The 23,121-nt window shown below is 52.1% G+C and overlaps 1 protein-coding gene across 1 annotated transcript in view; it reads left to right on the top strand.

The window, feature by feature from the left end:
• LOC119964376 (calcium-activated chloride channel regulator 1-like) overlaps nt 1-23,121 on the top strand; it is an 87,308-nt gene that overhangs the window by 31,274 nt on the left and 32,913 nt on the right. The window contains exons 7-10 of the mRNA XM_038793769.1: nt 15,714-15,938; nt 16,032-16,209; nt 19,163-19,269; nt 19,357-19,578. Coding sequence (XP_038649697.1) covers nt 15,714-15,938; nt 16,032-16,209; nt 19,163-19,269; nt 19,357-19,578 — 732 coding nt within the window. The remainder of the gene's footprint in view (nt 1-15,713; nt 15,939-16,031; nt 16,210-19,162; nt 19,270-19,356; nt 19,579-23,121) is intronic.

The following is a 23,121-nucleotide window of genomic DNA, read 5'->3' as shown; positions in this document are numbered from 1 at the left end:
GAATTGGAACTTGGTAATTTGGAGCAGTGTGATTATTAGGTGCAAAGTGGGAGGAGGTGCTTTTACCCTTTTTGGTTTGTTTTCTACTTCCGGCTTTGAAACTGTTAATGTGCGGGGTTGAGATCCAAAGAGCATCCGGGAAGATAAGTGATACAAATACCGTTTCAAATTGTGGGGGGGGGGGGGGGGGGGGGGGGGCGGGGGGGGGGGAACTGAAGTGAAATCACAGTAAAGCTGTGACCTGATTGGATGGTAGGAAATTTGTTACATTTGAAAAAAAAAACATTGAGAAAGTAATTGAATCTAATTAACTAGATAGTGGAGTAACTAAACCTGAGGGCCATATAGTTAATTGTAACTCAATCTAACAATAATTCAAGTGTTTATTTTAAATTAATTAGCTGGTGCTTAAATGTCACTCAGCGGGGCTCAGCAGTTCAGTGCTCCAACTGTGAGATGTGGCAGATCTGTGATGCTTCCAGCGTTCCGGTCGACTACATCTGCAGCTGGTGTAACCAATGGCAGCTCCTCACAGACCGCATGGTTCGGTTAGATAAGCAGTTGGATGCACTTAGGAGCATGCAGGTAGTGGGAAGTGTCATAGACAGGAGTTATGGAGACATGGTCACACCCAAGGTGCAGGCAGACAGATGGGTGACCGCTAGAAAGGGCAGGCAGTCAGCGCAGGAATTCCCTGTGGTTGTCCCCCTCTCTAACAGGTATACTGTTTTGGATACTGTTGGGGGGGGGGGGGGGGGGTAGCCTATCAATGGAAAACAACAGCAGCCAGAACAGTGGCATCACAACTGGCTCTGTTGCTCAGCAGGGGAGGGCAAATTGCAAGAGCGATAGTTAGAGGGGACTCTATAGTAAGGGGCACAGATAGGTGCTTTTGTGGAAGTGAAAGAGGCTCCAGGATGGTGTGTTGCCGTCCTGGTGCCAGGGTCAAGGATGTCTCTGAATGAACACAGGACATCCTGAAGGGGGAGGGTAAACAGCCAGAGGTTGTACTACACATAGGTAATAATGACGTAGGCAGGAAGAGCGACGAGGTCCTGCAGAAGGAGATCAGGGAGTTAGGCAGTAAGCTAAAAAGCAGGACCTCTAGGGTTGTAATCTCAGGATTACTCCCTGTGCCATGAGCCAGTGAGGCTAGAAATAGGAGGATAATGCAGCTGAACACGTGGCTAAACAAGTGGTGGAGGAGGAAGGGTTTCAGATTTCTGGACCATTAGGATCTCTTTAGGTTGGGGCCTGGCCCGGTGTTTCGCTAGTGTCACTCGGGGGGATTTAAACTAATATGGCAGTGGGGTTGGGAACCAGAGTGTCAGCTTAGAACGTGTCGTAACTGAAGGGGAAATAGAGAACAAAAATAATAGATCATCACCCTCAGACAGAGCAAAAAATGTGACAGTGTGAGAAGGGAGGTGGTCAATGCAGCACTGAGGGTGTTGTACCTTAATGCTCGCAGTATACGGAACAAGGTAAATGACTTCGTTGTGCACATTGAAATTGGCCGGTATGATGTTGTGGGCATCACAGAGACGTGGCTGCAAGGGGATCAGGGCTGGGAGCTAAATATACAAGGATATGTGTCCTATCGAAAGGACAGGCGGATGGGCAAAGGGGGCGTGGTTGCATTGTCAGTTAGAAATGAAGTTAAGGACTTCCGGTTGTGGCTATGCGGAGCTAAGCCGCACGTTTGGCAGCTCCCGCCAGGAACGGACTTTTGGGCACTTTTGCTCGACGGTTCCCGACGTGAGAAGGTGTCTGCAGCAGATCCCCAGTGGTCTATGGTCTTGACCAAGAGTGGGGCCAGCAAAATAGCGGTGGCAGCGCCAAAGAAAAAGCGGGGGAAGAGAATCAAGATGGCGGCCGGCGGAGGCTCGAGGAATGGAGGCAGTGGGCGCGGGAGCAGCAGGAGACTCTCCATCGCTGTTTTCAGGAGCTAAAAGTGGAGCTGCTAGACTTGCTGATGGCGAATACGGACAAGCTGCTGGCAATGCAAACAGCCCAGGGGGTGGAGATCCGGGAGCTCCGCCAACAAGCCTCCGAAAGAGAGGATGAGGCTGCGAGCCTCGCGGTAAAGGTGGAGATGCATGAGGCGTTCCATAAGAAGGGGCAGCAGGGTAGCATGGTGGTTAGCATAAATGCTTCACAGCTCCAGGGTCCCAGGTTCGATTCCCGGCTGGGTCACTGTCTGTGTGGAGTCTGCACGTCCTCCCCCTGTGTGCGTGGGTTTCCTCCGGGTGCTCCGGTTTCCTCCCACAGTCCAAAGATGTGTGGGTTAGGTGGATTGGCCATGCTAAATTGCCCGTAGTGTCCTAATAAAAGTAAGGTTAAGGGGGAGGTTGTTGGGTTACGGGTATAGGGTGGATACGTGGGTTTGAGTAGGGTGATCATGGCTCGACACAACATTGAGGGCCGAAGGGCCTGTTCTGTGCTGTACTGTTCTATTCTATTCTAAGTGGCAGGAGCGGTTCGAGGTGGAAAAATCTGCGGATCCTGGGCCTCACGGAGGGGCTGGAGGGGTCAGACCTGAGGGCCTATGTGGTCGTTTTGTTGAACTCGCTGATGGGAACTGGGTCCTTCCAGGGGCCCCTGGAGCTGGAGGGGGCCCACAGAATACTGGCCAGGAGGCCCAAGCCGAATGAGCTGCCACGGGCGGTGCTGGTGCGGTTCCACCTGTTCGTTGACCGAGAGTGCGTGCTTAGGTGGGCCAAGAAGGAGCGGAGCAGCAAATGGGAGAACACGGTAGTGCGGATGTACCAGGACTGGAGTGCGGAGGTGGCTAAGCGGAGGGCCGGGTACAACTGGACGAAGGCGGTGCTCCACAGAAAGAGTGTGAAGTTTGGCATGTTACAGCCGGCGCATCTGTGGGTCACGTACAAGGACCGGCACTTTTATTTTGAGTCCCCGGAAGAGGCTTGGGCCTTTGTGCAGGCTGAGAAGTTGGACTCTGACTGAGGGTCGGGGGTTTGTAAATAACTGTGTTAACTTTTGGTGGGATGGGTCTCTGTTTTATGCTGTTTTATACTGTTTTAAGTTGGTTGTGTGTTGTTTCTAGGGCGGGTGGGGTGCTGTCTTTTTTGCGTGGGCTGGGTCGGGCAGAGGGAAAGTGCGGGCTTTTCTTCTGTTTCCCGCGCTGAGGGTGGATGGAGGCGGGGTCGGAGCTGAGAAGCGCGGGCTTTTTTCCCGCGCGAGAGCGGGAGGGGGAGGAGGAGGGTCTGCTGATGGGTCTTGGGGAGAAGAAGTAGCCCCACGTTGGGAGGGGTCGGAAGTGTGGCGGGAGCTGCCGGGGTCAGCAGACGTTAGCTGGCTCATGGGAGTGTAAGGAGGGAGTAACGCGGCTGGGAGGGGTCCTAGCCTGGGGGGGGGGGGGGGGGGGGGGGGTGGTGGTGAGGGGGAATGGGGGGAGGGTACCGGGTTGCTGCTGAAATGTCCAGGAAGGAGCTGGAGTATGCAGGGAGGGCCGGGGTGGGGGTTTGCTGCCGTGGGGAACGGGCCGAGCGGGGGGCGCTGGCCTGGGGCGGGCAGGGGACGGGTTATGGCTAGTCGGCAGGGGAGGGGGCAGGGGGCCCTCTGATCCGGCTGATAACTTGTAATGTGAGGGGGCTGAATGGGCTGGTCAAACGGGCCCTGAAGGGGCTGAAGGCGGATGTGGCTATGCTCCAGGAGATGCACCTGAAGGTAGCGGACTAGGTTATACTGAGGAAGGGCTGGGTAGGCCAGGTGTTTCACTCGGGGCTGGATGCAAAAAATCGGGGGTGGCGATTCTGGTGGGGAAGAGGGTGTCGTTTGAGGCGTCAAAGGTGGTGGCTGACAGTGGAGGGAGGTATGTGATGGTGAGCGGCAAGTTGCAAGGGGAGCGGGTGGTGCTGGTGAATGTTTATGCCCCAAACTGGGACGATGCGGGTTTTATGCGGCGCATGTTGGGCCGCATTCCGGATCTAGAGGCGGGGGACCTGATACTGTGGGGGGGGGGGGGGGGGGGGGGGGGGGGGGTGACTTTAACACGGTGCTGGATCCCCCATTGGATCGATCCATGTCCAGGACGGGCAGGAGGCCCGCGGCGGCTAAGGTGTTGAGGGGGTGTATGGACCAGATGGGAGGGGTGGATCTTTGGAGATTCGCGAGGCCAAGGGTCAGGGAGTATTCATTTTTTCCCCACGTGCATAAAGCCTATTCCCGGATCGATTTTTTTGTCCTGAGCAGGGGGCTGATTTCGAGGGTGGAGGATGCCGAGTATTCGGCCATCGTCATTTCGGACCATGCCCCGCACTGGGTAGACCTTGAGCTGGGGGAGGAGAGGGACCAGAGGGACCTCTGGCGCCTGGAGTTGGGACTGCTGGCGGATGAGAAGGTGGGCGGGCGGGTTCGGGGGTGTATCAAGAGGTACTTAGAGGCCAATGATAATGGGGAGGTCCGGGTGGGGAAAGTTTGGGAGGCATTGAAGGCGGTGATTAGAGGGGAGTTGATTTCCATCCGAGCCCATAGGGAGAGGGGAGAGCAAAGAGAGAGGGAGAGGTTGGTGGGGGAGATGGTGAGGGTGGACAGGAGTTATGCGGAGGCTCCGGAGGAGGGACTGTTGAGGGAGCGACGTAACCTTCAGGCCAAGTTTGACTTGCTGACCACCGGAAAGGCGGAAGCTCAGTGGAGGAAGGCACAGGGAGCGGTGTACGAATATGGGGAGATGGCGAGTAGGATGCTGGCGCATCAGCTCCGTAAGCGTGACGCGGCCAGGGAGATTGGTGGAGTGATGCATAGGGGAGGCAATGTGGTGCGGGGGGGTGGACATTAATGGGGTCTTCAGGGACTTTTATGGGGAGTTGTACTGGTCCGAGCCCCCGGCAGAGAGGGGGGGGGGGGGGGAATGGGGCGTTTTTTGGACAGGCTGAGATTTCCAAAGGTGGAGGAGGGACAGGTGGAGGGGCTGGGGGTGCTGATTGAGCTGGAGGAGCTGGTCAAAGGGATAGGCAGCATGCAGTCGGGGAAGGCGCCGGGGCTGGATGGGTTTCCGGTCGAATTTTACAAAATGTATGCAGACTGCTGGGCCCCCTGTTGGTTAGGACCTTTAACGAGGCAAGGGAGGGGGGGGGGCTTTGCCCCGATTATGTCACGGGCGCTGATTTCCTTGATGCTTAAAGAGGACAAGGACCCCCTGCAGTGTGGATCATATAGGCCGATCTTGTTGTTAAATGTGGATGCCAAGCTGTTGGCAAAGATCTTGGCCACAAGGATAGAGGACTGTGTGCCGGGGGTCATACATGACGACCAGATGGGGTTTGTGAAGGGAAGGCAGCTGAACACCAATATACGTAAGCTTCTGAATGTTATAATGATGCCGGCGGTGGAAGGGGAGGCGGAGATAGTGGTAGCATTAGACGCGGAGAAGGCCTTTGATAGGGTTGAGTGGGGGTACTTGTGGGAGGTGCTGGAAAGGTTTGGGTTTGGGGAGGGGTTTGTCAGTTGGGTGAGGCTGTTATATGAGGCCCCGATGGCGAGCGTAAACACGAATAGGAGGAGATCGGAGTACTTTCGGTTGTACCGGGGGACGAGACAGGGGTGTCCCCTGTCCCCTTGCTCTTTGCGTTGGCAATTGAGCCCCTGGCCATGGTGTTGAGGGAGTCGAGGAATTGGAGGGGTCTGGTGCGGGGTGGGGAGGAGCACCGAGTGTCATTATACGCAGATGACTTGTTGCTATATGTGGCGGACCCATTGGGGGGAATGCCGGAGGTGATGAAGATTCTTAGGGAATTTGGGGGCTTTTCTGGGTACAAGCTCAACCTGGGTAAGAGTGAGCTGTTCGTCGTGCACCCGGGGGATCAAGAGGAGGGGATTGGTAGGCTCCCACTGAAAAGGGCAGGGAGGAGCTTTCGGTACCTGGGAGTCCAGGTGGCTAGGAGCTGGGTGGCCCTACACAAACTTAACCTCACTAGGCTGGTGGAGCAAATGGAGGAGGAGTTTAAAAGATGGGACATGTTGCCGCTGTCGCTGGTGGGCAGGGTGCAGTCCATCAAGATGACGGTGCTCCCGAGGTTTTTGTTCCTGTTCCAGTGCCTCCCCATCATTATCTCAAAGGCCTTTTTTAGGAGGGTCAACAGGAGTATTACGGGATTTGTATGGGCGCATGGGACTCCGAGGGTGAGAAGGGTGTTTCTGGAGCGGGGCAGGGATAGGGGGGGGGGGTGGTGCTGGCGCTGCCCAACCTCTGTGGGCACTATTGGGCTGCCAACGCAGCGATGGTGCGTAAGTGGGTAATGGATGGAGAAGGGGCAGCATGGAAGAGGATGGAGATGGCGTCCTGTGTGGGCACGAGCCTGGAGGCGCTGGTAAGGGCGCCGTTGCCGCTCCCTCCAATGAGGTATACCACGAGCCCGGTGGTGGCGGCTACCCTCAAAATCTGGGGGCAATGGAGGCGGCATAGGGGGGAAGTGGGGGGCTCGATGGAGTCCCCGATATGGGGAAACCACCGATTTGTTCCAGGAAGCATCGATGGTGGGTTCTGGGCTGGCACAGGGTAGATATTAGGAGGTTGATGGACCTGTTTGTGGATGGGAGGTTTGCGAGCCTGGGTGAGTTAGAGGGGAAGTTTGGGCTCCCCCCCGGGAACATGTTTAGGTACATGCAGGTTAGGGCGTTTGCCAGGTGGCAGGTGGATGGGTTCCCTCTGCTGCCCCACGTGGGGTACGGGACAGGTGCTCTCGGGGGTGTGGGTTTGAGGGGGGAGGATTTTGGATGTGTATCACGTCATGCAGGAGGTGGATGAGGCCTCGGTGGAGGAGCTGAAGGGTAAATGGGAAGAGGAGCTAGGTGATTCCACTATTTCAAACTCCACTAAATTAGTTCAAGGTGCTGCACAGGGCCCACATGACCGGGACGAGGATGAGTAGGTTTTTTGGGGGCGAAGACAGGTGTGCTAGGTGCTCGGGGAGACCAGCGAATCACGCCCATATGTTCTGGGCATGCCCAGCGCTGGGGGAGTTTTGGAAGGGGGTAGCAAGGACGGTGTCGAGGGTGGTAGGATCCAGGGTCAAGCCAGGCTGGGGACTTGCAATTTTTGGGGTTGCAGTGGAGCCGGGAGTGCAGGAGGTGAAAGAGGCCGGTGTTCTGGCCTTTGCGTCCCTAGTAGCCCGGCGGAAGATTTTGCTTCAATGCAAGGATGCGAGGTCCCCAAGTGTGGAGGCCTGGATCAATGATATGGCGGGGTTCATCAAATTGGAGAGGGTGAAATTTACCCTGAGGGGATCAGTACAGGGGTTCTTTAGGCGGTGGCAGCCTTTCCTGGACTTCCTGGCGGAACGGTAGGAAAATAGGCCGGCAGCAGCAGCAACCCGGGGGGGGGGAGAGGAGGGGAGGGGGGGGTTTGTTTCGGGGGAAGGGAGAAATGTGTATATGTGTTTATTGAATATGCCGGGTGCTTATCTATTTCTTCTTTTTGTAGTTACTGGGGGGGGGGGGGGGGGGGGGGGGGTTGGTTTTGGGGGTTATTGTGTTTTTCTTTTTTGTTGTTGTTAATACTGTTTTCTTGCTGTTATTTTCTGTTTTTGATATGTTTTTGAAAATTTCAATAAAAATTATTTTTAAAAAAAAGAAATGAAGTTAAATTGATAGCAGGGAGATATATAGAATCAGAAGGCATAGAATCTCTGTGGGTAGAGTTGAGCAATCACAAAGGTAAATAGACCCTGATGGGTTTATGTCCAGGCCCCCTAGCTGTAGTCAGGATGTAGGGCAGAAAATAAATCAGGAGATAGAGAAAGCATGTAAAAAGGCAATATCACAATAAACATGGGCAACTTCAATATGCACGTGGACTGGGAAAAAGGAATTTGAGGAATGTTTAAGAGATGGTTTTTTGGAGCAGCTTGTGGTAGAGCCCACTAGGGAACAGGCAATTTTGGATTTGGTGATGTGTAATGAGGCAGACTTGACCAGGGATCTTAAGGTGAAGGTACATTTAGGGAGTAGTGACTACAATAGGATAGAATTTACCCTGCAGTTTGAGAGGGAGAAGCTGGAGTCAGATGTAATGGTATTACAATTAAATAAGGGTAACTACAAAGACATGAGGGAGGAGCTTGCCAGAGTTGATTGGAAAAAGAGATGAACAGGGAATATAGTGGAACAACAATGACAGGAGTTTTTGAGAGTTATTCGTAGGCACAGCAGAAATTCCCCAAAGAGGAGGAAATATGCTAAGGGGAGGACAAGGCATCCATGGTTGACGGGGGAAGTCAAGGACAGCATTAAAGCAAAAGAAAAAGCAAAAAGTGGCGAGGATTAGTGGGAAGCCAGAGAATTGGGAATCATTTAAAAGCGAGCAGAGGACAACTAACAAAGCAATAAGGGGAGAGAAGATGAAATATGAGTGCAAGTTAGCTAGTGATATAAAAGACAATAGGAAGAGTTCCTTTCAATATATAAAAGGTAAGAGAGAGGCAAAAATAGACATTGGACCACTGGAAAACGTGGCTGGAGATGTAATAATAGGAAACAAAGAAATGGCAGACGAACTTAATAGTTACTTTGCATCAGTCTTCGCGGTGGAAGGCACTAGTGGGATGCCAGAGCTCCAGGAGAACCAGGGGGCAGAAGTAAGTGCAGTGGCCATCACCAAGGAGAAGGTTCTGGGGAAATTGAAAGGTCTGAAGGTGGATAAGTCACCTAGACTGGATGGTCCACACCCCAGAATCCTAAAAGAGATAGCTGACGAAATCGTGGAGGCATTGGTTGCGATCTTTCAGGAATCCCGGGAAGCAGGAAGGGTCCCAGAGGACTGGAAAGTGGCTAATGTAACACCGCTGTTTAAGAAGGGAGGGAGGCAGAAGATGGGAAACTATAGGCTGGTTAGCCTGACTTCGATGGTTGGTAAGATTTTAGATTCTGTTATTAAAGATGAGATCACAAAGTACTTGGAAGTGCATGGTAAAATAGGACTGAGTCAGCACGGCTTTGTCAAAGGGAGGTCATGCCTGACAAATCTAGAGGGATGGAGTTTAAGACTAGGGAGGTTATGCTGCAATTGTATAGGGTGTTGGTGAGGCCACTCCTGTTCAGTTTTGGTCTCCTTACTTGAGAAAGGACGTACTGGCACTGGAGGGTGTGCAGAGGAGATTCACGAGGTTAATCCCAGAGTTGAAAGGGTTGGATTACGAGGAGAGGTTGAGTAGACTGGGACTGTACTCGTTTGAATTTAGAAGGATGAGGGGGGATCTTATAGAAACATTTAAAATTATGAAGGGAATAGATAGGATAGATGTGGGCAGGTTGTTTCCACTGGCGGGTGAAAGCAGAACTAGGGGACATAGCCTCAAAATAAGGGGAAGTAGATTTAGGACTGAGTTTAGGAGGAACTTCTTCACCCAAAGGGTTGTGAATCTATGGAATTCCTTGCCCAGTGAAGCAGTTGAGGCTCCTTTATTAAATGTTTTTAAGGTAAAGATAGATAGTTTTTTAAAGAAAAAAGGGCCGGAAAGTGGAGCTGAGTCCACAAAAGATCAGCCATGATCTCATTGAATGGCGGAGCAGGCTCGAGGGGCCAGATGGCCTAGTCCTGCTCCTAGTTCTTATGTTCTAATCTGTTAGAGTTCTTTGAGGAGGTTACAAGGTTAAGCAGTGGACGTGATTTATTTAAATTTCCCGAAAGACTTTGACAAGGTGCCGCATAGGAGACTGTTAAATAAGTTAGGAGCCCATGGTGTTAAGGGTAAGATCCTGACATAGATAGAGAATTAGATGACTGGCAGAAGGCAGAGAGTGGGGTTAAGGGGGCTTTTACAGGATGGCAGCCGGTGACTAGTGCTGTGCCTCAGGGGTCTGTGCTGGGACCACAACTTTTCACAATATACATTAATGATCTGGAAGAAGGAACTGAAGGCACTGTTGCTAAGTTTGCAGATGATACAAAGATCTGTAGAGGGACAGGTAGTATTGAGGAAGCAAGAGGGCTGCAGAAAGATTTGGACAAGCTAGGAGAGTGGGCAATGAAGTGGCAAATGAATATTATGTCGAAAAATGGAGGTTATGCACTTTGGAAGGAGGAATTTAGGCATAGATTATTTTCTAAATGCGGAAATGCTTAGGAAATCAGAAGCACAAAGGGACTTGGGAGTCCTTGTTCACAAATCTCTAAAAGTTAACGTGCAGGTTCAGTCGGCTGTTAAGAAGGCAAATGCAATGTTAGCATTCTTGTCAAGAGGACTAGAATACAAGACCAGGGATGTATTTCTGAGGCTGTATAAGGCTCTGGTCAGACCCCATTTGGAGTATTGTGAGCAGTTTTGGGCCCTGGAAAGGGTCAGAGGAAGTTCACACGAATGATCCCTGGAATGAAGAACTTGTCATATGAGGAATGGTTGAGGCCTCTGGGTCTGTACACATTGGAGTTTAGGAGGGTGAGGGTGGATCGTATTGAAACTTGCAGGATACTCCGAGGCCTGGATAGAGTGGATGTGGAGAGGATGTTTCCCCTTGTTAGAAAAGCTCAAACCAGAGGAGGAGGAATTTCTTCAGGCAGAGGGTGGTGAATCTGTGGAACTCTTTGCCGCAGAAGGCTGTGGAGGCCAAATCACTGAGTGTCTTTGAGACAGAGATAGATAGGTTCTTGATTAATAAGGGGATCGGGGGTTATAGGTGTGGTGGTATGATTAACATAGCTGTCTGCCATTGGTGCAGAACACCGGCTTACCATTGGCCCTGGTCGGTCATGTGCCTCTCGACCGATTGGTTGAGACCAGTCATGCGACGGCTCCCCGATTGGTCGAGAGGCTGAGTTAACCCCGCCTCCAGGGCGGGGTATAAATACCCAGTATGCCCTGCGGTCATCCATTTACTGTAGTTGACCGCAGGGCTAACATCTAGCTTATTAAAGCCATACTTTTGTACAGCAACACGTCTCGCATTCAATTGATTGTACATCAATTTAATAAGCTAGAATTTTGAAGATGGAGCTCCAGATCAAGCCTGAATGCTTCCGCATCAGCCCGCAAACTCAGAACGCATCGGAATTCTTCAAACATTGGCTGGCATGTTTCGATGGTTACCTGGCATCCGCAAGCAGCCCCCCCCACCATGGCACAGAAGCTTCATATCCTCCACTCCAGCGTGGGCATGGCGGCCTATGCGATGATAGGGGAGGAAAAAGATTACGACGCTGCCATGGATAAGCTGAAAGGACAGTTTCTTAAACCGGTAAACCGAGTGTTCGCCCGACATCTGCTGGCTACCAGACAACAGCTCCCCGGTGAGTCATTAGACGATTTTTACCAAGCCCTCGCTGTCCTGAGGAGGAATTGCTCCTGCCTCCAAATTTCAGCCACGGAGCACATGGAACTTTTGATTAGAGATGCTTACGTGGCTGGGATGCAGTCTGCCGCTATCCGCCAGCGGATGCTGGAAAAAGACAACCTCAGCATAACTGAGGCACGGACACGCTCCACCTCCCTGGAGGTCGCCGACTTAAACGCCCGCGCCTATGTCCCCAGCCGCGTTGCACCACCCTGGGCCTCCTGGCACGTTTCCCCACCGCCATCTGCCGCTCCCAACCCACCTCAGGCCTGCGCCGCGGGACGCCCCGACAAGTCCGCACGGCCCCGCTGCTATTTGTGTGGGTTCGCAAAACACCCTCGCCCGTGCTGTCCGGCCCGCTCCGCCCTCTGTAAGAGCTGCGGGAAGAAGGGCCATCTTTCGTCGGTCTGCCAGGCCAAATCGGTCGCTGCTGTACTGCGCAGCGACCGGGGAACCCCCCTCCGGGCCTTTCCGGGCCCTTCCAGCACACCGAGCCAATCTCAACCCCCGCCTCCGGGCCCCTGCGCACGGCCTGCGTGCCTCTCCTCCTCCTCCGGACCCTTCCGGGCCCTTCCAGTGCACCGCGCCAATCTCTCCCCCCACGCCCCCGGGCCCCTGCGCCCGGCCTGCGCGCCTCTCTGCCCCCGCTCTCAGCCGCTCCGACCGGCCCGCCGGCACCGCTAACCCCGCCCCCAGCAACCACGAGGGTCCCGCGGGTGCCGCCACGTGCGAGTCTTGGGCCCCGCCATCTTGGGGCCTCGACTCCACGTGCAGATCCTGGGCGCCGCTATCCTGGACTGGCACACAAGGTCCTGCCAGCACCTACTCGGTCGACGACGACTGCGACGATGCATCTTCTCCATGGCTCGCGGCCATTCAACTCGACCAGTCACGGCCACGCACGCTCGCCAAAACAACGACGCTGATCCACCTCAACGGCCACGAGACGGGTTGCCTGCTGGACTCCGGGAGCTTCGTTCACCCTGCCACGCTAAGACGCTGCACGGTCCCTGTCCATCCTGTAAAACACAAAATCGGGTTAGCCTCAGATTCGCACTCCGTTCGCATCACCGGCTGCTGCATCGCGGACCTTTCTCACGGTCCAAGGGAAGGTTTTTTAAAATTATAAACTCCTTGTCCTCCCTGACCTTTGCGCACCGGCACTCCTAGGACTGGACTTCCAATGCAACCTGAAGAGTTTGACCTTCCAATTCGGCGGCCCTATACCCCCCCTCACTGTCTGCAGCCTTGCGTCCCTCAAAGTGGACCCCCCCTCCTTGTTTGCTAATCTCACCCCCGATTGCAAACCCGTCGTGACCCAGAGCAGATGGTACAGCGCCCAGGACCGATCCTTCATCAGGTCCGAGGTCCAGAGGTTGCTGAAGGAAGGGGTCATCGAGGCCAGCAACAGTTCCAGTCGACTACAGCCAGACCATCAACCGGTTTACGCAACTGGACGTGTATCCTCTCCCCCGTATTTCCGCCATGGTAAACGGGATCGCGATATACAAAGTCTTCTCCACTGTGGACCTCAAGTCCGCCTATCACCAGCGCCCCATTCGCGCGAGTGACCACAAGTACACCGCGTTCGAGACTGATGGGTGCCTCTACCACTTCCCCAGGGTTCCATTCGGTGTCACAAATGGGGTCTCGGTCTTCCAACGGGAGATGGACCGAATGGTCGACAAGTACGGATTATGGGCTACCTTCCCGTATCTCGATAACGTCACCATCTGCGGCCACGACCAGCAGGACCACGACATCAACCTCCAAAAATTCCTTTGAACCGCAAAACTCCTTAACCTCACTTACAATAAGGATAAGTGCGTGTTTAGCACCGACCGTCTAGCCATCCTCGGCTACGTAGTGCTAACGGAGTGATAGGCCCCGACCCTGAACGCATGTGCCCCCTGATGGAACTCCCTCTCCCCAATACCCTCAAATCCCTCAAACGCTGCCTGGGTTTCTTCGCTTACTACGCACAATGGGTTCCCAATTACCCCGACAAGGCCCGTCCCCTCATTCAATCCACGACCTTCCCGCCGTCGTCGGACGCCTTTAGCCGCATCAAAGCGGACATTGCAAAGGCCACGATGCCGCCATCGACGAGTCCCTCCCCTTCCAGGTTGAGAGCGACGCATCAGAAGTAGCTCTGGCGGCCACCCTGAATCAAGTGGGCAAACTCGTGGCCTTCTTCTCCAGAACCCTCCAGGCTTCCGAACTCCGCCACTCCTCAGTGGAAAAGGAAGCCCAGGCCATAGTCGAAGCGGTGCGACATTGGAAGCACTATTTGGCCGGCAGGAAGTTTACCCTCCTCACAGACCAACGGTCAGTGGCCTTCATTTTTGATAATGCACAGAGGGGCAAGATTAAGAATGACAAGATCTTACGGTGGCGGATCGAGTTGTCCACGTACAGCTATGAGATCTTGTATCGTCCTGGGAAGCTCAATGAGCCTCCTGATGCCCTGTCCCGCGGTACCTGCGCCAGCACGCAGATAGACCGCCTCCGCTCCCTCCACGCGGACCTCTGCCATCCAGGGGTGACCCGTTTCTACCATTTCATAAAGGCCCGCAACCTGCACTTCTCCATCGAGGAAGTCAGGACAGTAACCCGTGACTGCCACATCTGCGCAGAGTGCAAACCGCACTTCTACCGCCCCGATCGCGCGCATCTGATCAAAGCATCCCGTCCCTTCGAACGTCTCAGCATTGACTTCAAGGGGCCCCTTCCCTCTAGCAACCACAACATTTACTTCCTGATGGTAATCGACGAATACTCCCACTTCCCTTTCGCCATTCCCTGCCCCGAAATGACCACATTGACGGTCATGAAGGCCCTCCTCTCCATCTTCTCCCTGTTCGGCTACCCCGCATACATACATAGCGATCGGGGGGTCCTCATTTATGAGCGACGAGCTGCATCAATTCCTGCTCAACAGGGGCATTGCCTCTAGCAGGCCGACCAGCTATAACCCTCGGGGTAACGGACAGGTCGAGCGGGAGAATGGCACCATCTGGAAGACCATACTACTGGCCCTCCGGTCCAGAGATCTCCCTATTTCCCGATGGCAAGAGGTTATCCCCGATGCCCTACATTCTATCCGCTCACTCCTCTGTACCACAACAAATCAGACAACTCATGAACGCCTTCTTGTTTTCCCCAGGAAGTCGTCCTCCGGATCCCCTCTCCCGACGTGGCTGGCCGCCCCCGGACCCATCTTGCTCCGGAAGCATGTGCGGGTGCACAAGTCCGACCTGTTGGTGGAACAAGTCCAGTTACTCCACGCTAACCCGCAATATGCGTACGTGGAGTACCCCGACGGTCGGCAGGACACGGTCTCCCTCCGGGACCTGGCACCCGCCGGCGTGCGGCCCTCCCCCCCCTTCACCACAGACCCCCCCCCCGTTCTTTTTCCCCCAGCGCCCCACCCAGGCCACCCCTCCCCCATCCATGGCGTCTCCACCACCAGCCCGGGTGATGGAGACAGTTCAAGGACCATCGCTCCCGGACTCCAGGACATAAGCGGAACCACCACCATTGGCTGAACCAGCGTCACCAACTCCACTGCGGCGGTCTGCCAGGATGTCACGGGCAACGAAAAGGCTGATCGAGTCTATTTAACTTTCAACAACACCATGGACCTTGTATGGACAGTATGTACTGTTGTTAAATGTCTGGGCCAGTGGGAAGCCAAGGATACATTTTTCCCCTTCTCTCGCTACTACTCATACCACCAGTTCTCCCCGCCCCCCCCAGTTCACGTTGACACCCCCCCCCCCCCCCCCTCCCCGGCTTCTTTCTCCGCAAGGGGTCAATGTGGTGGTATGATTAACATAGCTGCCTGCCATTGGTGCAGAACACCGGCTTACCATTGGCCCTGGTCGGTCTTGTGCCTCTCAACCGATTGGTTGAGACCAGTCATGTGACTGGTCATTATACCCCTCCAGGGCAGGGTATAAATACCCAGTACGCCCTGCGGTGATCCATTTACTGTAGTCGACCGCAGGGCTAACATCTAGCTTATTAAAGCCATAATTTTGTACAGCAACTCGTCTCGCGTTCAATTGATGGTACATCAATGGGGAGAAGGCAGGACAATGGGGATGAGAAAAAAGCAGACATGATTGAATGGCAGACCAGACTCGATGGCCCGAGTGGCCTAATTCTGCTCCTATGTCTTATGGTCTTGTACATTTGGGGTTGTATTGTTTTTTGGTCACTATAAGAACCTAGTCACGTGTATAGTTTGTGATGTAATCGGCAGGCTTCCCCCCAGTCCATATCAAGCTTTTGTAGAGTTGGCCACTGTTCAACACATCGGTGTTGCTATTTGCGTTCAACCAAATGTGCTACAACTTCACGTTCCTTTGTCCTGAGAGTGCAGAACATAACAATTGCATTGTCTGATTTCTATTAAATAGGAGAATCGTATTAACAGACTTCGTCAAGCAGCAGCGATATTCTTACTGCAGATCGTTGAAGTGAAATCGAAAGTTGGAATTGTCACTTTTAGCAGCGATGCCAGAATTAAAACACAATTGAAAATGATTGATAACGATGATGTGAGGAAAGAACTTGCCATCTTTCTGCCGACATCAGCTACAGGCGGAACAAATATCTGTGCCGGGGTTCGGTCTGGATTCCAGGTAACATCTGAAAAGCTGAAGGAACTTTCAACAACACATTATTTGCAGTTATTACATTTTTCCCCGTGTTGACAGTAACTAACTGCTTTGCAGGTTCTTCGCGGTGATGACGGTGACACAGGCGGTGATGAAATTGTTTTGTTGACTGATGGGGAGGACGGTGGAATAAGCAGTTGCTTTGCCGAGGTTAAACAAAGTGGGGCAGTTGTCCACACTATAGCATTAGGACCAAGTGCGGCTGCAGAGTTGGAACAGCTGTCAAGCATGACAGGTAATAATGAATGAAATGAAATGAAATGAAAATCGCTTATTGTCACAAGGGGGCTTTAAATGAAGTTACTGTGAAAAGCCCCTAGTCGCCACATTCCAGCGCCTGTTCGGGAAAGCTGGTACGGGAATTGAACCGTGATGCAGGCCTGCCTTGGTCTGCTTTAAAAGCCACGATTTAGCCCAGTGTGCTAAACCAGCCCCTTGAAAGGCCCTTTCATTGTAGTGAAAACATTAACGATGGTGAAAATGATTTGGCCAACAACTCAGCTGAAATAAGATATTGCGTTCCAATTGCTGGGTAGACCGCCAAAAGGAGATTGGTGGGATTTGTCGAAAACTACTCTCCGAGTAAGACTTCTGTGTGACAATGTGCGGAAACAGATGTATATGGATGAGGAAGTGACACTGCATACACAGGAAAGGGGACACACCAACCTATTCTTGCCCTCTCAGCAGTATTTTCAATAAATCACAATTATTTTTTATTTTTATTTTTTTATTTTTTTTTATAAATTTAGATTAGCCAATTATTTTTTTTTTCCAATTAAGGGGCAATTTAGCGTGGCCAAACCACCTACTCTGCACATTTTTGGGTTGTGGGGGCGAAACCCACGCAGACACGGGGAGAACGTGCAAACTCCACACGAACAGTGACCCAGAGCCGGGATCGAACCTGGGACCTCAGCGCCGTGAGGCGGTTGTGCTAACCACTAGGCCACCGTGCTGCCCAATCACAATTATGGCCAAATATCCTATCATGCCTTGGTTATAGTTGGCCAGAAATCTACAGGCCCGATTCTCCGACCCCACACCGGGTGGGAGAATCGCGGAAGTGCTGGGCGATTCCCGCCACGCCGCCCTGGCACCCACACCCAATTCTCCCCCCCCCCCTCCCAGAACGGCGTGCCGCATTTCACGGCAGGCCGCTCGGAGAATCGCCGCTCGCTGTTTCTAACAGGCGAGTGGCGATTCTCCGGCCCGGATGGGCTGAGCGGCCTGCCTAATCCGACATGTTCACGCCGGCGCCAACAACAACTGGTCGATGCCGCGGTGAACAGCGCGCCAACGCTGCGTGTGCGGCCTGTGGGGGGGGGGGGGGGGGAAGATCGAGCACCAGGGGGGTGCTCAGTAGGGGTCTGGCCCATGATTGGTGCCCACCAATCGGCGGGCCGGAGTCTCTAAAGGACGCACTCTTTTCCTTCGCCGCCCCGCAAGATCAATCCTCCATGTCTTGCGGGGTGCCCGCGCGGAGGACCGCAACCTGCGCATGCGCGGGTGACGTCATTTAAGCGCCACTGGCTGCGTCATTTATGTGCCGCTGCTTTGACGCGGCGCCAAGGCTCAGCGCGCATAATTGACGTGGCGCTGCTCCTAGCCCCCTGGGGGTGGGAGAATAGGGGGCGAGGAGCACTTTGTCTCCCGTTGGGAGAACTGCACCCTATATTTCTACTGATTGGGTTTCTGTCTTTGGTTCTGGTGCTGTCTCGCTTTAGCCACAAACACAGCAAACAAGAAGGCGATTGCACCCCGTGTATTTTTTAATTCATTGTACGCAACATCACACAAGATTGAAAAGTATGCAATAAAAGCAGTAAACAAGTCCACATTTCTGAAATGTCACACTTGACTTTCCAAGATTCCTGTTAGCATTACTGACAGTATGAACATACTGGGCAGCATGGCCGTTTTAACAGCTTCTCCTTCATCCCCACACTGATTGCTGATGCTGAACGGCTGGGTTAAAATTGGGGTCAAGGGCGGCATGTGGCGCCATGGTTAGCACTGGATCTGCGGCACTGAGGACCTGGGAGCGGGATTCTCCCCGACCCGGCAAGGGGGGGGTGGGGGTCCCGGCGGGACGAAGTGGTGTGAACCACTCCGGCGGGCCCACCCCGGAGTGGTGTGAGCCCCACTGGCTGGCGGGAAAGGGGCTTTGCGCCATGCCAACCGGTGCCGAAGGGTCTCTGCCGACTGGCGCATGTGCCGGAGCGCCAGCGTGTGTTGGTGTCATCCCCGCGCATGCGCAGAGGGCTTTGTTTCCGCACAGGTAACATTGGACTGCTACAGCCGCCGGTGCAGAACAATAGAGTGTCCTGACGGGACAGGCCCGCCCGTGGATTGGTGGGCTCCGACTGGCGGCCAGGCCACCGTGGGGGCACCTCCCGGGGCCAGATCCCCTCGGGCCCCCCAAGAACCCCGGAAGCCACCCGCGCCGCGATATCCCGCCAGTAAGGACCTACTCCAATTTACGCCGGCGGGACTGGCAAAAGACGGGTGAGACCACGCCGATTCACGCCGGGCCGATTTTTGGGGGGATGGGGAGCGGGATTCACGCTGACTCCCGGCGATTCTCCGACCCGGCGGGGGGTCGGCAAATCCCGCCCGGGTTCGAATCCCGGCCCTGGGTCACTGTCCGTGTGGAGTTTGCACATTCTCCCCTTGTCTGCGTGGGTTTCACCCCCACAACCCAAAGATGTGCAGGTTAGGTGGATTGACCACACTAAATTGCCCCTTAATTGGAGTAAAAATAACTGGGTAATCTAAATTTATCAAAAAACTAATTGGGGTCAAACTTTTGAATACTCCAATTCACAGCAGTTTTTCATTAGGCAGTTTTTATCACATTGCAGGAATCCCTCTCTAAACTGGCATTAACCGCATCTTTTTTCAGTGTTTTTAAAAAAATAAATTTAGATTACCCAATTATTTTTTCCAATTAAGGGGCAATTTAGCGTTGCCAATCTACCTAACCTGCACACATTTTTTTTTGGGTTGTGGGGGCAAAACCCACGCAGACACGGGGAGAATGTGCAAACTCCACACGGACAGTGACCCAGAGCCAGCATCGAACCTGGGACCTCAGCGCCGTGAGGCGGTTGTGCTAACCACTAGGCCACCGTGCTGCCCTTCTTTTTTCAGTGTTGATGACATATTTTTCTCTTTCCATTCTTCAGGGGGGTTACAATTTGCAGCCACTGACAACGTGAATGCAAGTGGATTAATCGATGCCTTCACTGGATTAATATCAGGAAATGGTGACATTAGTCAACAGTCTATTCAGGTCGGATTACGCTCAGAAAGTGAATTTCCAATTGTTCCTTTGCCAACCCAACAATAAGATATAATAATTCTATTTATTTGATTCCAGCTTGAAAGCTTTGGAGCAATGATTTATGATGGAGATTGGATGAATAATACATTGCCTATCGATAAGACTGTTGGGAATGATACATCTTTTGTAGTTACATGGGAGAAGCAGATACCAGATATATTTGTAGCTGACCCCAGTGGAAAAGTTTACAACAAAGATGACTTTGAGATAGATGACACTTTACTGACAGCCCGTCTTAACATCGATGGCACCGCACAGGTATGGATCAAAATGCATTCTTTATTCTTTACATTCTGCAGTGTATTTCCTCTCAAACAAATCTTTTTTGTCTTTTACTGCTGTCAAAGTTCAGCGTTCCTGCTGCTATCTATCCTCGATTTTGACAAGGTCCCATTCCAGACAAAAGTCCTTCATGTGCTGTCTGTCATTGGCCAGTTGAGTACACTATGCAAATTGGGTTTTCTTCATGGCTGTTTCTATGGTGTGAAATGTATGACTTCTGTTTCCATGAATTGGTGAGAAGGTATTAGTCATTGGAGACTCCATAGTTAGGGGGATAGATAGGAGATTCTGTGGGAACGAGAGAGACTCGCGGTTGGTGTGTTGCCTCCCAGGTGCCAGGGTCCGCGATGTATCGGATCGTGTTTTCGGGATCCTTAAGGGGGAGGGGGAGCAGCCCCAAGTCGTGGTCCACATAGGTACCAATGACATAGGTAGGAAAAGGGATAGGGCTGTAAGGCAGGAATACAGGGAGCTAGGGTGGAAACTTAGATCTAGGACAAACAGAGTTATTATCTCTGGGTTGCTACTCGTGCCACGTGCTAGCGAGTCGAGGAATAGGGAGAGAGAGCAGTTGAACATGTGGCTCCAAGGATGGTACAGGAGGGAGGGTTCCAGATTCCTGGACAATTGGGGCTCATTCTGGGATAGGTGGGACCTCCACAAACGGGATGGTCTACACCTGGACAAGAGGGGTACTAATATCCTGGGGGGGAAATTTGCGAATGCACTTCGGGAGATTTAAACCAGTTCAGCAGGGGATTGGGAACCTGAATTGTAGCTCCAGTATACAGGAGGTTGAGAGTAGTGAGGTCATGAGTAAGGTTTCAAAGTTGCAGGAGTGTACCGGCAGGAAGGAAGGTGGCTGAAAGTGCGTCTATTTCAATGCCAGAAGCATCCGGAATAAGGTGGGTGAACTTGCGGCATAGGTTGGTACCTGGGACTTCGATGTTATGGCCATTTCGGAGACATAGATAGAGCAGGGAGAGGAACGGTTGTTGTAGGTGCTGGGGTTTAGATATTTCAGTAAGCTCAGGGAAGGTGGTAAAAGAGGGGGACAGGTGGTATTGTTAGTCAAGGACAGTATTACAGTGGCAGAAAGGACGTTTGATGAGGACCCGTCTACTGAGTTGGTATGGGCTGAGGTTAGAAACAGGAAAGGAGAGGTCGCCCTGTTAGGGGTTTTCTATAGGCCTCCGAAAAGTTCCAGAGATGTAGAGAAAAGGATTGCAAAGATGATTCTGGATTGGAGCGAAAGTAACAGGGTAGTTGTTATGGGGGACTTTAACTTTCCAAATATTGACTGGAAACACTATAGTTTGAGTACTTTAGATGGGTCCGTTTTTGTCCAATGTGTGCAGGAAGGTTTCCTGACACAGTATGTAGATAGGCCAACGAGAGGCGTGGCCGTACTGGATTTGGTACTGGGTAATGAACCAGATTTGGAGGTAGGTGAGCACTTTGGTGATAGTGACCACAATTCGATTACGTTTACTTTAGCGATGGAAAGGGATAGGTATAAACCTCAGTGCAAGAGTTATGTCTGGGGGAAAGGCAATTATGATGCAATGAGGCAAGATATAGGATGCATCGGATGGAGAGGAAAACTGCAGGGGATGGACACAATGGAAATGTGGAGCATGTTCAAGGAACGTCTACTGCGTGTCCTTGATAAGTATGTACCTGTCAGGGAGGGAGGAAGTGGTCGAGCAAAGGAACCGTGGTTTACTAAAGCAGTTGAAACACTTGTCAAGAGGAAGAAGGAGGCTTATGTAAAGATGAGACGTGAAGGTTCAGTTAGGGCACTCGAGAGTTACAAGTTAGCCAGGAAGGATCTAAAGAGAGAGCTAAGAAGAGCCAGGAGGGGACATGAGAAGTCTTTGGCAGGTAGGATCAAGGATAACCCTAAAGCTTTCTATAGATATGTCAGGAATAAAAGAATGACTAGGGTAAGAGTAGGGCCAGTCAAGGACAGTAGTGGGAAGTTGTGCATGGAGTCCGAGGAGATAGGAGAGGTGCAAAATGAATATTTTTCGTCAGTATTCACACAGGAAAAAGACAATGTTGTTGAGGAGAATACTGAGATACAGGCTACTAGACTAGAAGGGCTGGAGGTTCATAAGGAGGAGGTGTTAGCGATTCTGGAAAGTGTTAAAATAGATAAGTCCTCTGGGCCAGATGGGATTTATCCTAGGATTCTCTGGGAAGCTAGGGAGGAGATTGCTGAGCCTTTGGCTTTGATACTTAAGTCATCTTTGTCTACAGGAATAGTGCCAGAGGACTGGAGGATAGCAAATGTTGTCCCCTTGTTCAAGAAGGGGAGTAGAGACAACCCCAGTAACTATTGACCAGTGAGCCTTACTTATGTTGTGGGCAAAGTATTGGAAAGGTTTATAAGAGATAGGATGTATAATCATCTGGAAAGGAATAATTTGATTAGAGATAGTCAACATGGTTTGGTGAAGGGTAGGTCGTGCCTCACAAACCTTATTTAGTTTTTTGAGAAGGTGACCAAACAGGTGGATGAGGGTACAGTAGTTGATGTGGTGTATATGGATTTCAGTAAAGCATTTGATAAGGTTCCCCACGGTAGGCTATTGCAGAAAATAGGGAGGCATGGGATTTAGGGTGATTTAGCAGTTTGGATCAGAAATTGGTTAGTTGATAGAAGACAAAGGGTGGTGGTTGATGGGAAATGTTCAGACTGGAGTCCAGTTACTAGTGGTGTATCACAAGGATCTGTTTTGGGGCCACTGCTGTTTGTCATTTTTATAAATGACCTGGAGGAGGGCGTAGAAGGATGAGTGAATAAATTTGCAGATCACACTAAAGTCCATGGAGTCGTGGACAGTGCGGAAGGATGTTACAAGTTACAGAGGGACATAGATAAGCTGCAGAGCTGGGCTGACAGGAGGCAAATGGAGTTTAATGCAGAAAAGTGTGAGGGTGATTCATTTTGGAAGGAATAACAGGAAGACAGAGTACTGGGCTAATGGTAAGATTCTTGGTAGTGTGGATGAGCAGAGAGATCTCGGTGTCCATGTCCATAGATCCCTGAAAGTTGCCACCCAGGTTGAGAGGGATTGAGTTTCAGAGCCATGAGGTCATGTTGCAGTTGTACATAACTCTTGTGCGGCCGCATTTGGAGTATTGCATGCAGTTCCTGTCGCCGCATTATAGGAAGGATGTGGGAGCATTGGAAAGGATACAGAGGAGATTTACCAGGATGTTGCCTGGTATGGAGGGAAGATCTTATGAGGAAAGGCTGAGGGACTTGAGGCTGTTTTTGTTAGAGAGAAGAAGGTTAAGAGGTGACTTAATTGAGGCATACAAGATGATCAGAGGATTAGATAGGGTGGACATTGAGAGCCTTTTTCCTCGGATGGTGATGGCTAGCACGAGGGGACATAGCTTTAAATTGAGGGGGGATAGATCTAGGACAGATGTCAGAGGTAGGTTCTTTACTCAGAGAGTAGTAAGGGCGTGGAATGCCCTGCCTGCAACAGTAGTGGACTCGCCAAC

The sequence above is a fragment of the Scyliorhinus canicula genome, chromosome 4 (assembly GCF_902713615.1).
Source record: "Scyliorhinus canicula chromosome 4, sScyCan1.1, whole genome shotgun sequence".
NCBI lineage: Eukaryota > Metazoa > Chordata > Chondrichthyes > Carcharhiniformes > Scyliorhinidae > Scyliorhinus > Scyliorhinus canicula.
The sequence above is the reverse complement of the archived record's forward strand: the minus strand, read 5'-3'. Positions and strand labels throughout refer to the sequence as shown.